Source organism: Apteryx mantelli, chromosome 3 (assembly GCF_036417845.1).
Source record: "Apteryx mantelli isolate bAptMan1 chromosome 3, bAptMan1.hap1, whole genome shotgun sequence".
In the NCBI taxonomy this organism is placed as follows: Eukaryota; Metazoa; Chordata; class Aves; order Apterygiformes; family Apterygidae; genus Apteryx; species Apteryx mantelli.
This window is the reverse complement of record NC_089980.1, coordinates 102,566,889-102,583,253: the sequence shown is the minus strand read 5'-3', so window position 1 is coordinate 102,583,253 and position 16,365 is coordinate 102,566,889. Positions and strand designations below refer to the sequence as shown.

At 35.1% G+C, this 16,365-nt stretch overlaps 1 protein-coding gene across 9 annotated transcripts in view; it reads right to left on the bottom strand.

The window, feature by feature from the left end:
* PHIP (pleckstrin homology domain interacting protein) overlaps window positions 1-16,365 on the bottom strand; it is a 121,408-nt gene that overhangs the window by 102,361 nt on the left and 2,682 nt on the right. For all 9 annotated transcript variants that reach the window (XM_067294081.1, XM_067294082.1, XM_067294085.1 and 6 more), the window contains 2 exons: window positions 8,019-8,169; window positions 7,806-7,904 (listed from right to left, as the gene is read on the bottom strand). In XM_067294081.1, the coding sequence (XP_067150182.1) occupies window positions 7,806-7,904; window positions 8,019-8,169 (250 nt within the window). The remainder of the gene's footprint in view (window positions 1-7,805; window positions 7,905-8,018; window positions 8,170-16,365) is intronic.

Genomic DNA, 16,365 nt, shown 5'->3' with positions numbered 1-16,365 from the left:
TCCAACTTTTGAATATGTGAAAATTAAAAAATAAATGCAAATGTATGCTCAAAGTCCACAGCACTATACATGAAAAAAAAAAATCTGCCAGTGTCAAGACAGGTAGGTGATACTTTCATTACTACTCTGGTTAGACATTCATTCTTTACATTTGACCAAGGCTATGTTTATACTAGTAAACTACAGGACCAATTCAATCAGTAGTATTAACCGCAAAACAGCCAAAAGTCTTTGGCATTGCATGGTTTTGACACAGGCCAACTAGCACTCTCTCAGGCAGTGGTTTGTGAGTCTGCACAGGTCAAAGATCATTCAATAGGCAAACCAGATTGTGGCTACACCACACGGGGAGCAAAAGCACTTAGTGGCATGGACAACTGCCAAACCTGTCGGCATCAGGCAAAGAGAACAGACCAGAACCATTTTATTTACTGCATATGTAGCCCAAAGATTCAAAGAAGTCTGGCTAGTTCAAGATGCTTGGCGAATGAGGGGGATCATCAGCTGTGGGGTTAGGCACTTTTAACCAGTGCTGCTCCTGCTTTAGGCTAAACTATATCCTCTCCACTCCCTGAACACCAGAAGAAAAAGATGCAGCTGCATTTGCCTTGCAACAAAGCTTTTTCTTGCCAAAGGACAGTCTGCTTTAGAACAGCCAGAAACCAAGATGAGTTCAGTTAGAAAAAAAAGGCAGTTTCTGCTTCTGACAACTCATCCTACAGTTTAAAAAAAATAAATAAATCAGAGCAAGAAAGGTCTTTGTCATGACAATGAAGTGAGCTTACACAATAATCTTGACCTATTCAAAAGTTACATTTTGTTTAAGATGCAGGTGGTTACTTGGAAATCAGCTTCTAGCAATGCCTTCATACGAACCCATGGCTCACAAAAAGGAAGAAAGCTTTATCTAAAATTTTAATTTTCAGAGATGTTCTCATCTGTCAATGAATTTAATAGTAAGCATTTATGAGGAAGAAAATTGTTAACCAAGATCATGTAATTTGGAAAAAATATCACAATCTCCCACAGGTTTGAACAGTCTGTCCATTAAGAGATTATTGTTAAGACTTCTCGAACTGTTCTGTTGAACCAAATTCTCACATCCATCATTGTTCTTAGATATGACCTTTGATTTAACTGTATGTATGTTTACCCACATTCACTTTGCCAAGTAATCCAGTTTGATTTATTTCACTGACCTACTCCCATTTTTTATTGCTAATATTTACCACTCCAATATGTCACTTGCACACTTTGCTAGCACAATAATATTTTTTTTACCACCAGAGTTCAGGTAAAAATTACAAATAGCTGTGTCTCAAAAATAGATTCTGCAGCAGAACAATAAAAATTCATACTTCTAATGTCAGCCAAGGTCAGAAAGGCCACAACCCCTGTACTAATTACAGGCCTTTGGTTTTATAACAATCATTACCCATACGTGGCCTCATGACTTGTCAAGCCTTGTCTGGTCTTTACCCTATTTTAGCTTGATTTTTACCTATTTACAAAAACCTCATTTCAGAAACTCCTGTAACAGCAAGTCTGGTACCTATCTTGTTTTAGCCATGTTAGTAGTTTTCTGTCTTTGCTTGGCCTAACACAGTTGTGTCAGTATGAACAAAGGTGTTAATCCAGTCACAGAAAATGCAATAAAAGTATAAGCAGTTCAACAGCTGCAGTGCGAGGCACTAACCATGCATGGTAAGTGAGAAAACAAGGACATGAACTGTATCCAAGGAAAAGTTATAGAGTGCTGGTTGAGCCTTATAGTGAGCCATCCAACATGAAGGGAAGTAAGGGTTGGAAGGAAGAAAGAACAAAACTACACAACAGATTGCTTGTTGCCCACTGGAAGGGCACTGTGAAGAGGACACACTGCACAGAAATAACTCCCATCCAACACATCTCTAGCCTGGCCAATTAAGGGAAGTAAAACTAACTTAGCTTTGAAAGCCTGTCTGTTACTCACACTTGTATAAGATCCTGCTTAAAAAGGAAAAACAAAACAAAAAAAACAAGAGGTGTTACCAAGTAGTTGTTCTGCAACACTGCATGACAATCCACCCCTTAGTCCCAAGTGACATTTTGATTTGACATTTAATAGTGAAGCTAGCTGATCAGGCTTTCTTATTTTAGTTTTATCATTCAAAGTCACACGCCTTATTTACATGGTCCTACCACAGAATGTGAAATATGCCTTTAAAGGCAGGGGAGAGAAAATGGCCTTGGTCAGTAATAAGCCAAATTCAATTTTTTACCAAGTACAAGTTACATTAAAAAAAAAAGTATACTTAAAATCATTATGGCTTATCTTTCGTTTTCTTTCTTTCTGAAGTTGTATTTAATTAACAAAAGTACAACTCTGAAGAACACAGACTAACTTCATCCCCTTCTAGTGACACGAAAATGGAACCAGAACCAGCACAAGCCTGGGATGGCACCTCAAGAGCATACTTCGCTTATGACTCTTACTCATACTGAATTGAGTTTCATAACTGGTGAGGCTGGACACACCTCTAATGAATAAAATTTAGGGCATTTAGAGTTGCCAATTAAAAAAAAAAAAAGTCAAGACTGCCAGACTCCTCCTTTCACTCTTTAAGCTAGTAACACTAAATGTGTCATGCATTCAGGTGATTTTTTCCCCCCTTCTTTTGATATGTCCAAAATCAAAAAGAGCAGCTTGAATTGACCTCTACCCTCCTACCCTATTTCTGTTCAACTTTTAAATGCTATACAGTACTCAAAGTTTTCTGGTTTATAGATGACTGTCACCTATCTAAATGGGTTAAGCCAGCAACTTGATCAAGCCATCCTGTGTCTCAGAGCATTTCATGAAAGTAAAAATATAGTGACTCCTCACTGGAGTGTCTATGAAGAGATAAAAATTCTATATACATCTCAAAACTTGACATACATACTGAATTTATTTGTTAAATGAAAGTAACTGCCAATCCTTACCAATTCAGAGATGTAAAAGGAGAGATGTTTAAAAAGATGCAGAGTAACAACAAAAGCAAGTTGTACAATCCCAAGCATTTCCAAGCTATTCCCTGATATCAATGCAATCCTGCTTACTTTCAGTAGATATCTGTTCAGTTCATATTTGACTCAAAGTATTGTTACTGTAAGACTTCTATACACACTTCTTACATAACAAGAAGGCATTATTTAGTGTAACTCACTTTAGATCTGAGTAAACATGTATAACTTTATTTTATACAGATCCCTTAAAATAAGCTTATTGTATTTCTAATGCTCAAAACCTAAAAACTATTCTTTTGGCTTAGATTTTTGCTATAATTAAAAGAATAATATAGTTACACGAAGCACTCAGGTTAGCTTTTAAGCCTGAAAGATTAATCAGTAAATTTCTAAAAACAGACATCTACCCCTCTTTCAGAACATCACATTCTGTTTACAGCTGAAACAGTAGCAGCATTCAATAAAGAAACTGTGAGAAACATGGGCAAAATACCGAAGAACTCTTCTCAAAGTGGACTATGAAACAAGCCCATGAAATAGTATTTTTCAGATGCAGATATATTCATCGATCAGGAAGAACATTCTTCATCGTCAGGAAAGAGCAGCCAATGTCATTCTGGTTTACTCACCTGAATGACCAGCTTCCCCAAGAACATCTAACTTTAAGCTTTAGTTCTATTCTGTTTCAGCAGTTCATAAAAACTAATGGAAAGAATTCCTTTTCTGTTTCTGCATTCAAGAAGAAGGGATCTTTAACAAAACAAAGTAGCATAAGGAAAAGACTTTTAGCTCTTTTTATTCTTAATTTTTATTCTTAATAATTTCTTAATCTTTGGGCCTGACATGATTTATTTTGGTCTGATGTGATTTTTCTTGGCAACTCCTCTTTCTTTACATACTATCTTCTAAATGCCCATAACTAGTATGTTAATTATTTGTTCCACTGTTTCTACAGAATTTGAAATTAACTGACTTAGTTTGTAATTTTAACCCTTTTTTCTATTTCTTCAGCAACTTTTTGCAAGACAGGTATGTTGCACAGGCAATATCAATTGGACAAAGACTATTCCACTTTTTTTTTTTCAATGATGTTCCACATATAATTCTGTAGTTTCCTAGAGAAGTACATATTTGTACAGATGTATTTTAACCGCATATAAAACAGCTACCTACAAGGCAGCTGGCAGAATGTGCACATGATTTTAATTCTGAAGAATCTCTCACCAGCATCATAACTATAGCAGTTCAGCAGGCTAGGAAACCAACGAATATAGCTATATATTTAGTGAAATACAAATGAAGGGAAAAAAGTCTGCACAAGCTAGAAAGACTTCAGGATTTTTCTGTTCCTCAACTGTTAGTGGGCTCTCCACCCGAAATACAGCCTGAAGAATAATAGTTCCTGAAATTTTCGTTAGACAAATCTACAAAACGCAGCCTTTTCAGGAGAAAAGAGGAAGTTGTTTAAGGAAAGAGAATGAAATTATCAAGCTCAATTTATAAAAGAAGTGTGATTCCAGCTCATGATTTCATTGAAAGGATCAGAATAGAACAGGATAAATCAGAGATAAATGCTTCAACACACAGTTCTGAACCAGACACCCAAAAACCTAAATAATTCTTCAGTAGAAAACATTTAACTACCAGCACTTATCTCAAAGCTTGAAAAGGATTCAGTGCAAATATTTAGTGTTCCACAAAAGGTTCAATTAAAACCAAAACAGATCATCTATGTCTTTAGAAAGCCTTGCTCTTCCCTAAAAAGCGGCTGAAAGTTAGGGGCTGAAACTGGGAGTTTGTCTACCAAGGCAAACCTACAAATCTCTTTGAAACCCAGCTGCTATGTTTTTCATACTTTTTCCCTTTAAAAACTATATACCATAGAGCAAGCTACAGTACAATGCAAAATAATCCATTTCCTCTTCCACCCTGACTTCATCATGTTTAAAAATATATTCTCAAGTATAAAAGAAGCTAAGACACCATTACTAAAGAAATCTTAATTTTCTAAGGCTCAGGCCTCCAGTCACCTTGCAGAAAAGATTGCTGAGCTAGCCCAAGATTTCCCAAGTCCACATTCTTCAAGCCAAGGCATGACCACTCAAGAGGGGAATTACTCAGCAATAAGTGTATTTCTCCCCATCTCTAGAACACAATATAGAAACAATTCTTTAAATGAATGCCAGAATAACAGTTCTAAATAAAAACATATTAAACAGATGCAGGTGCTACATAAGGGTTTAAGTAATCACCTTTGACCAATACCCATCTGAGCAAGTTCTGAAAACTCACTTCTGAACACTCCACAAAGCCATGTTTCTCTTCCTATATCCCAAACATCTACAGAAATAACATCACAGAAACCATGCAGCTTGTCCTTTAAAATAAATGAAAGGCTTACAAGAACACCAAATACTTTTCCATTCTACCAGGTCAAAGTTGGCAGTGCTTTACCAGTTATATTCAAAAAGGAGTTCAGACATTGATAACTTTGTCAGTTACTATGTTTAATGCCTCTGTTCTGAAAAGCACGTAGTGCAGATTTGTATTGTGTTACTCAGTAGTTCACTCAACATATATTCAGTCCTCTCTTTTTTGCTAAGACAAAACTTGTCTTTTATCAATGTCTTTTAGCAACGTATCTTTTATCACAGTGATGCAATATATTAAGCAAGGTTCAGAGATTTTGTGCTTCCATGAACACTTTATTTTGTTCCAAGGAGGTCCAGAAACCTGCTGCTGCAGCAATACCTACTCCTCAAGGTATCACAACTCCTTCACTCATCTTTAGAAGTTTCCCAGATACTTAAGCCTCCAGTGCATTACAGAAGGAGCTTCTGTGCCTAATAAGGAATGCTGTATTACACTCCAGAAGTCCTTGCTTTGTGTGATAAAAATATTTCTGTGCATCACCACTGTTAAATTGATCATGAAATTTAAAGAAAGCTTCTATGGATTTTCTTTTTCTCTTAGTCTGGATGTTAAGTGGTGCTTATACTTTACAGTGACTAAACAAGTGCTTCAATGACTTTCAGCAAAAGAGGCTCAAGCTACCCTATTTCATACCTGTTTTTGACTAATCACTCTTTTGTTTTTGTTTTTAAACTAGTTCAACACTTGATCTCCTCAGAGGATTTAGAAAAATTCTCAGAAATGCTTTTTGCGTATTTAGGCATAGAAGTATCTTTGAAAAAACTGGCCGCTCTCTGCCTAACCTAATATTAGAGAAATACTAGTTTTAATACACATTGTATTTTGAGAGATTTTATTGCTACACATAATTTTAACAGAAAATAGATTATAGTTGAAAATACCCCCCACAAGAGATGTTGAGTAAATTTTCATTCACTGTCAACCTAACAAGTAAGAAGGATGGTGTCCTCTGGCAGCTGGCATGGGTTGGGTCTGGTTGAACTTTGGTTGTAAGGGAGTAGACAAGAATAGGGGAGTAATTTAAGGGTAAACAACCTGTTAATCACTGTGAAAGCTGTAAATGTGCCTTTGCAGACTTGTGGAGAACCTCTGAGGGGGCAGACTGTGAGTGCCAGGGATGGTGACAGACAATAGTTAGGTGCAAAGGGAGCGTGAATGAACTGGTCAAGGATTGAGAATTGTCTATTCAATCTTGTAACTCACATTGTCCAGAGTCACTCAGGAAAGACTTGCAACAGACTCCAAGAGAGACTCCAGAGAAGGGAGAGATTTCAGCTGTACCAGAGAGAAAACAGAGTGGTGTCCACAGCCCTGTCCCAGGACTTCACACAGCACGGCAGAAACCACTATGCTGACTTGTCTGGCCTCTCTCCCAGACTGCGCCACCTCTCTTGCAGGACAGGGAAGTCATATAATTCATAACACTGTGCATATATCTGTCTGTGACTGGTGTTTTGGTGTCTGAATCCATTTAGTCTCCACATCAGTCTTAACCCTTCTCCCACCATGCAAGGGGGAAAAGATTGGCATGAAAACTTGGAAAATAAAAACAAGTGCTTTCACAGAGTTTTCCTGCCCTATCCATGACAAAAGAAAAAGGATGTACCTTAAAGAACCTCCTAAAATATCGCACATGTCCTTTGATTCTCCTAGCAATTAAAAACAGGAAAATATATTTTCTTATTAGAAGGTTGAAAGTTTACAGAACCCATTTCAGTGACAAAGATACCAGTAAGAGCTATAGTAACTACAAAAGACAAGCGGAAGAAGAACAGCAGAAAAATACCCCTCTGACCTCCAGCTTCTCTCATTTTTTCCAACTGCACAGACAGCACATGCATGCTTTATGATACAGCATAGCAAACTACAGCACAGCTACAAAAATAGTGGACGGACCAAAGAACAGAAAGAATCACTTCTATAAGACACTCAAATTAAAAAAAAAATAAAAAAATTAGGAGTCTATGTGACTAACTCTCCCCAACAATGGGGAGAGACCATGCTGTCCTGATTTTAAATTTTTCCACTGTATTAACTACTTTTTTATTGAAAGCATTATTAAATCTTTAAGAAAAAAAGTTTTATTTGTATGTTTTCACTGTTGGAAGATATTATATTCAATTTCATACCTCAAAGATGAGTTTAATAATAATAATTAGCTTCCAAGCAGAACTGGTACATAAATTTAAAATACACATTTTTTCCATGTACAAACCGGTAAATATGACAACACAACATCCTAATAAAAACAACACTGAATGCAAGGTACAGCACAAACAAGGACAAATATAAATGGAATTGCTACTTAGCTCTCATCATCACAGTAATCAGTTACCCTGGGAGTTAGGTATTACAATGGCAATGCCATCATAAAAATGACTTACCTATACTGGGTGGACTGCCATAATTGACAGGTGACTCTGGAGGCCTTCCACAATGTAATGCAGCAAGAGCTGATCCTTTCCACACAACATGTTTGCAACCTGTTTTTAAAAAATTACACAAAAATATAAACCATTTTATTGCATGAGAAAAATGCAGAAGAGGCATGGAAAAAAAAATTAAGAACATTCAAAAATCTCATTAAATTTTCATACTTTTGTTTGTACGAAGCAAAGACTGTCTGCCAGCTCCTAATAATGTCTGCACTCCAGGGACACTTTGGGGAATTTCTTGCTCTAGAAGTGGTCCTAGTCGATGGCATATTTGAAGCAAGTGATCAGGTGCCAAATGTCTATAGTATTTCACCTATTATATGAAAAAGCAAACAAAGCATTTAATAAAGAAAGAACAAACATTTTTGAAGAATTAGTTTGATCTTTTTTCCAGTTTGCTATACAAATTCTTAAAAAAAAAGTATATAAGGCATAAAAACAGATAATGACCGTAAGTACAGTAACTCTTTTCGAGCTGGTCCTAATTAATTCTATTCACAGTATGCCACTTGTACAGAGAGCTGTTGGTATTTACTATTTTGTGACTTTAAAGCAGAGTTAGCCACAAAATATTAAGCTGCTTTATAATAACAGGGAAAAAAGGTAAAAAATATATTCAATATTATGCTTAAATAGTTTTCTGGTCAATTTAAATTACTATGAGACAAGGACGTTAGGGACAGCAACATTTACAGATTTCCTGGAAGATTCATATATACTAAAGAAGCAACACAATTTTGGATAGAGTACTTTTCACACACAAAAACATTCTTCCTCAACTCACCTAAGTTATGAGGCCTGGCTAAAGCTCCACAATTGGAATCTTCACATCTAAGCCTTTTAAATCAAAGTATTGGTTTAAGTAATTCCATTTTACAATTGGTATACATGTTCCTCTATTACACTGCAGACATGAATTTGTATCAATAAGGGAAACATCCTCAGACCAGGTTTTGTACACTACTCAGTTCTCAACTGCACAGCACTAAAACAAGCTCCTATCATCATCAACAGATCTTCTCATTATCATTTGATAATAACAATATCAAACCAGCACTATTGACTGCCCATACAAAACCGAGTTCATGTGTTCTGTTGAACTACCAAAATTATAGATCAGAAAGATCATCTTTTGGAACTGAACAGCTTCAAAATATATGCAAGTGATCACAGTAAAATCCTGTTAACATAAATCCTTCAATCAAGAAATGGCATTTTAAATACATAAAACTGCTACTGCCAGCTTAAAGTGTAAGAAATATTTAAAAGAGCAAAATTAATAGGAAGGATAGAAACTCAGTTTTCTTCAGTTCTAGTACAGGATTTGGCATGTAGTAGTTTAATCCTTTTTTCGGTCTGAAATTTGTCTGCACAGTTTCATTTTGCAGCAAAAAAGTACTGCAGTAAAAGCTTGTGATGTTTTCTTATTTTGCAACAGCAGAAAGCCATGATGGACATTTTAAGATGACTGATGCTTCTGTACTATACACAATTAACAGGAATATACCTTATTCTTCATCAAATGTGCTTCTATCTTGCTGACACAACGTAATTGCTCCATGTATTCCAGCAATTTGTTAACATAAAAAGTGCTGATGTCTGAAACTGAGGCTTTAGAAAAGCCTTGTTTACACTAGAGTGAGTTTTTCCTCCCACCATGTCAACCTTCTAGTGAAGGAGGTTTGTCTTCTGCTACTCTTCTTGAGCTATATTACCTTTGTAGGAGGCCTTGCAAGTTATCTGAACCTGACTATCTAGAAGTCAAATGACTTAAAAAAAAAAAATTTTTTTCACATAAGGTAAACAAAGAAAAAGGCTTTTTTAAAGAATTTAAGATATTATTTAAGTAATAGTTAAAATTTACAATTAATTCTACAGATTTATTTTTAAGATAAGCAAATTTAATGTTATCAGACATGCACTTGGTTAGAAGAGTAGCAAAAAATAAACCACTCAGCTTGGAACTTGTTAGTCTGATTCATTTTTCTTATAAGTAACATACAAATGAAACGGCCATCTTTCACTCTACTTAGAGAGGGAGGAACCACAGTCAAAATGCATGGTTGAGTGCTCCCCCAAAAAAGCAGTATAGCCCTAAGCAGTGACTAAGCTGTGTGCAGTTTCTGCCACTGACAACCTTCATCCATTTCCTTAGCTTTTATTCTCCTTCATTCCTATCCAAAGGATCAAAAACTTAATAAGTACTGCCCTTTGTATAGTTTCATCTGAAAACAATTTTCCATTTATGTGGAAACTGAACTTGTCTCTCTAAAAGATTAATAATCAGTGATGTTCTGGTTTAACCACATATATTAAAACAACTTATGCAATACAGTTAAGCGTAATTTTATCCTGCTAAACACCCTTCAATTTTATACACATCCACAAATGTACAAAATCTAAAGTAAATAAAGCAAATCAGCTTTCACACATTCCAAAGCTACAACTAGCTGACATCTTGAGTCATATGTCTCATGATTTGTCATAAACCATACGGGGCTCACTTTTTCTGTTCCTGTTGGGTTTTTTTTGTTTTTGTTTTTTTTAATAAAAGAAGCATGAACGAGGCAGGCTCAATTCCACAAGCAACTTTTAAAGCAAATGTTTTAAAGAGTCAGATCTATTTGTATTATTCTTGATCATACCTATTAAAGACATTATCTTAAAAATATACCTTACAGACAAAACCAGACTGTAGCGAGGGTTAAGTCGCTTTATGTGGAAACTGCCAAGTTACACATTAGTTCTGTGATGCTTCTGAACAGAAAATTTCAGAATCATCACCATTTGCTACCAAACAGTATTTACATCCAATTCATTAAGAAAATGATTCCATAATACTAAGTAAGCTGTACTCTAAAAGGAAATTTTATATATATATATATATATATATATATATATATATATATACATACACACACACACACATGCACACACCTTAGAGTGACATTGGCCATTTAAACACTTGTCAGTTCCAGAAAGTTCTTAAAACAATTTCAGGTGCAATATAAAGATGTCAACACTTGCCTCTCATTTTCCTAAATGTTAAGACTAATACATACACAAACTTTTTAAAAAGAGGGGAGGGAAAAAAAAAAAAAAAGTGTGCTTCATTTCACTGTAAAATCTGTCAGACAGAAAATCTCTTGTCTTATTATAGGTTTTATGTGGACTTGTTTCTCTTCTTCTATAAAGAATAAAAATGGAGGAAGGTACTTAATAACCTATTTTTAAGAAATTTAACTTTTTCTCTTGAAAAACTTCTAAAGTACCTCCATCCTCAGGAAAAAAAAAAAAACACCTGCTTTTAACAATACTAACTTGTATGTGTGACTTAGGACTTTTACCATTAGAGTACAAGTCACAAATGAAAAAGAAAGTATGTAAATTCACCTTAGTCTTAGCATCCTTCCCTTTTGAAAAAGGAAAAAAAATATATATATATAATAGAACCAGAATAGGGCAGCAACAAGCTAAGAAAGGACGAGGTAAGGAAATTAAAAAGAAATTAAAAAAAAAAAAGGTACTTCAAGGCTAAAATTATTGGGATTTTTAAAAAAGCGTAATAGATCAAAAGAAATGAAGTATGCAAGCTGATGTTAATTATTTCAGGGATTAATGAAAAACAAATTTGGGATACCTATGTTCCAGAAAGAGACAGAGAGATCTAAGGTGCAGCCTACTTAGGGGCAAACCTTGCACTGACAAACTGTAAAAAGAAGCTAAAAACAATATAAAATATACCTACTACCCTGTCTCCTCCTCTTATAAAAAAAAACAGTCAAGAGTACCTTTCAAGTCAAGTGACAAGGAAGAAATCCAATTATTTTTTAAAAGGACATGTTACAAGCTTTGTCAGATACAAAAAAGTCCATGACAAGCCAAGTAGGATGATGGAAATTTGTCTTGTTATCAATCACTGATCCCAAGATGAGAAAGTGAAAGTGGAAGAAAAAAAAAACACAGATGTGCAAGCATTTAAAATTCATATAGCTCTAAATGAAAAGTGAAAACTGGGCTCTCTTTCAGGCTTTTATGCCAAATCTGTGACATCAAAACAGCGTGTAAACAGCATTTTCTTTTTCCTGCCAGTCCCCCAGATGAAATTCTAAGTGGTTTCTTTCTTCCTATTAGACTTTCTGTAACACCTAATTCTGTTCTAATCTTCCAATAGAAATGCAGAGAAGATACTTTCACAAGTATAATACTAAACTAACTCACTGTTAGTTCGAAAGAGCCATTCCACATAGGAAAAAGTTACTACACTTAAACATTACTGTAAATCAGTGAAGTTTAGAGTCTAAATCAGCAAGAATAACAACACTGCTAGGAGGTAAATAGTTTTCACACCTTAAGCACAAATATTTTCTAGAAAAGTAAGAAGAGGTATTACTCTCAACTTCACCCTTTGCCTGCTATCCTCAACTTCACTTATCGAGAATGAATAGCAGGGGAATACACAAAACACAGCTCCAACAGCTATTTGGACAAACATTTAAATCTATTACTTTTGCAATACACCTAAGTGCTTGTATTTTCATTCTCCATGACTCTGCAAAATAATTTAACATCAGAATCACAATGAATGAATCAACAGAATCATCATTTTACCTAGACTCTTTCATTAAGTTTGTAATACATATTTCAGTTACACAGTGCAAGTGTTTTTAGACACCAAATAAAATATGATCCTATTCTGAATTTTGCACTAAGCAGTACACATACTGAAACATTCTCCAAAATAGTGCATTTTTTTCCTTGCTAACAGTCAGCATGCTTAACTACAAGTTTGGCCCTAAATATCTTTCAGAAAAACATATTTCCACACAGAACATTAAAAAAAAAAAAGTCAGCTACCTTTATTTCAACATGCGAGAGCTCAATTTTACTGATACCAGCATCCATCCAAGCTGCAACTATTCCACTTTATAACATATTACACAAAACAAACTCCAATTTGAATTACAACAACCGTTGTACTATATCAGACTATCAATCTAATTGAGTATCCTGTACCACTAGTGACTGCCTGATTGCTTTAAAATTAGGAACTGCAATAACATACAATTACTTTTCTCTGAAGCATTCTCATTCTCTTTTCTTGGGGGGAGAGGAATGCAGCAGAAGAAAGGGGAGAATTAACTGTTTTCCCAGAAGCATTTTTATTTTTTTATTTTATTTTCCAATTATGCATGAGCTAAAAGGATATGGATATTTATCCACTACATACTATAGAAATGCACACTAATGTAAAATTACTTTTCCTCTAATGAAACAGACGTATATGAAATGAGCTGTCCCAAGAACATACAACCTGCTTTTCAACAATTTAGTGCTTTTAATAGGTGGAAGAGGGAGTAGATAATAAAAAGAACCTCAGCATAAACAGACTGCTACGAGCTTGGTACTTATCACAAAACGTTAGGAATGATTAGAACATTTTCAGCCTTGTGGACTTACTTATTGCTGGGAGCATACTTGCACCTATTTGCCTATCTTAAAAAAAAACAAAAAAAAATCCAAAATGTTTGTAATGAGTTTAGAACAGATACACCTTAGAAACAGAATATTCCTCTTTAGCCCGTCTCTTATCAGCGTTTCTTAACTCCAATCTGAAAGACACTAGGGTTGACTTGCCAATCCTATTGATTATCTACAGAACAAACCAATGCAAGGTGCTTTACACAATGAATGGGAGCTCCTCATCATAAAAATATAAGTTTCAACACAGAGTCTATAACTTATCATCTAAACTGCCAGCTATAGGAGTAATCTGTAGAAGAGAAATGCTTGACTTGTAGAACTAAAATGAAATCATTTAAGTTTATACACATCGATAGCAGCACTGATAATGAGACCAAACACATTGTTAAGTATCACAGTCATTATCATCACCAATTCACTAAGCCTTTCAGACTACCTTTCAAAACACTGTATATACTTTCCCCAAAATACCATTGATAAAACTATATGACAACACAGCTTTGGGATTTGATGCAAGTTTTATCTTTCCTCCCTATTTATTTGTGTACCTTTACAGCACAGGGTTTCCTGAAGAAACGAACCACTTATTATTTCAGTTACTTACTAAGAAATGGAATTACTAAGCAGTAACCAGAATACTGCCTAAAAGACTTTACTACCTTAGATACTACATAGACAATGAAACACTGCAACCGTTCTAACGTCCCAGTTCCACAGATGATCTTTGTAACTTCACGCACCTATGCGTAATTAAAAATAAAGAACACTTGAATGGCCTGAAAACAGAGTTTGCCATTTTCACTTTAAAAAAATCTTTAACAATGGCAGGAAGGGGAGAGAGGAGGAAAGAGATGTTAGCAAAATAATAATAAACAGTTTCTGAGAACAATAAAGTATATTCCACTATCTACTAAACCCACTGCACTGTCACCCTATTTGACATGGTTCCCTGCTCTCGTCCATCCACAACCACCACCAATACAAATAAAAGTTTAATTGAACAGAGAAAAAGGACAATTATGTGAATAACTTAGGTAAGACAAAGAAAGTTCATGCAATAGCTCTGATCTTCTACACCACAATGCTGGTACTTTACAAAATCTATAAAGCCTCTACAGTAGCTTTAAATTGTTAAGGAGAATCTTAATATTCATCTTCAGCCAGTGGAAATTCACTTTGCTTCCAAAAGTGGTAACCCCAACACATTCCCTAGCCCTCACTGTGCATTGCTACTGTCTCCCTCATGGTGGTATCAGGATCAAGGTGGCTGAAGTCAGAGGGCTGAATCATCTGAAAATAATTTTGTACTGTTTATTTTTGAGACAGTTCAGCACCCTGATCCAACTAACTGCATACTTGGATTAGCGCTAGTGCCTACACAACGGATGCAGCAGAAATGCATAGCTTTCAGCAACAACACACAATTAGATCAGCTACACCCATAGCGAAACTGCAATGTGAAAAAACAATTACCTGTAGTCAAATGATGCCACAAACAAGCTATGGTGTGTCAGGGCCCTAACAAACACGTTTTTAAACCTAACTACACAACACAATGTATTTAACTGCAATCTATACACAATTCAACTCTGACAGAAGGCTCCTTCATTCTGCTAAAGTAAGCAGTTAACTCTCTTAGTAAGACTCGATTTCCATTCCCCATCATAAGAACTCCTCAGACTTTCAAAAAGAAGAAAAAACAGCTGTTTTATATTTAATAGGGTTTCACAGCTAACACAAGAGAACACAAACATTCAGAGATCTGTTCCTGAAAAGTCACTCCGTCCTCAATATTTAGGCTAAAAGCAACCTACCAGAGACACAACTCTCAAAAAGACTTTGGATAGACCACAAATAGTAATTGTAACACTGACAATATAAAAACTAGATTGACACTCTGAAATAAGAGACTATACTCTCAAAGACAGAATCAAGTAGTTTATACCACGAATAGTGACTCCAGAAAAAAATATAATATGGAAATATTTGAATTTAAGGAAAACCACTTAAGACTATAAAACATGGTATAACAGCTTTTCTGAATTCATGTATTTTCTTGTAGCATTACAAGCCTGCCCAGCATGGTGCTAGCTTATAAGAAAATGAAACATTTACTTTCACTGACCAAACAGAAGAATGGAAGTAACATACAAGATGAAAATTGTATCAGATTTAACATTATTTGTAAAAATTAAGTGACGGCAATAAAATATCTAGGCTGTGAATTTCAGTCTCACAGTAGAAAACTGACTCTAATAAAAATTCTTAAACATGTGTTTTCAAAAGAAGACAAATAAACAGGAACATAGGCATCGCTTTAAAAGATAGACTACACAAGATTCACATAAATATATAATGAAAGGCATGGTTTTGCAAATAATAGAACAAAAAAGAAGGTTAGCATTAAATTCCATCAACTGCTATACACAGCCTTTATTTCATTCCAGAGTAAAAGTCAGGCTTCTAACATTAAATTTATTACTATTTTTGTTTGTTTCTTAGCTTTTCTCAGCTGTTTCTATCAATTTTCATGAAAGCTCAAGGCATTCAAGTGAGAGAAAGTGGTACTGATGCATGACAAAACGTGCTTTCTGCAGAAAGACCAGTTAGCATCTGAAAGCTGGATATTTTTTTTTTTAAAACAAAAAATGAAGAAACAGAGGGTTAAATCAACATCAAGCTCCAACTTAAAAGCTAGAGATACTTAGGTTAGAAATAAATGAGTTCTTGTTCCATTTTTTTTCTTGTGTGTGAAGTATAACTCTCATCCTACAAATATACTTTTGTAACAGCTTTCACAAGCCTAAAACGTGGAGTAATACAAAGTTTACACTTTTGCTTCTCCAACTGAAGCAAAAGTAGAAATAGAGGAAGGAGAAAAGTATCAAGCACAAAGTAACCAACTTTTTTCCCCTCTCCCCCCTTTTAAGTAGGAGCAAGATGGAAGAAGGGCATACAGATGTTTACCAGAAAGTATATGAAAAAGTCTAAGAAAGCTTTGTTAAGAACAGAAGACTAGAAAGAG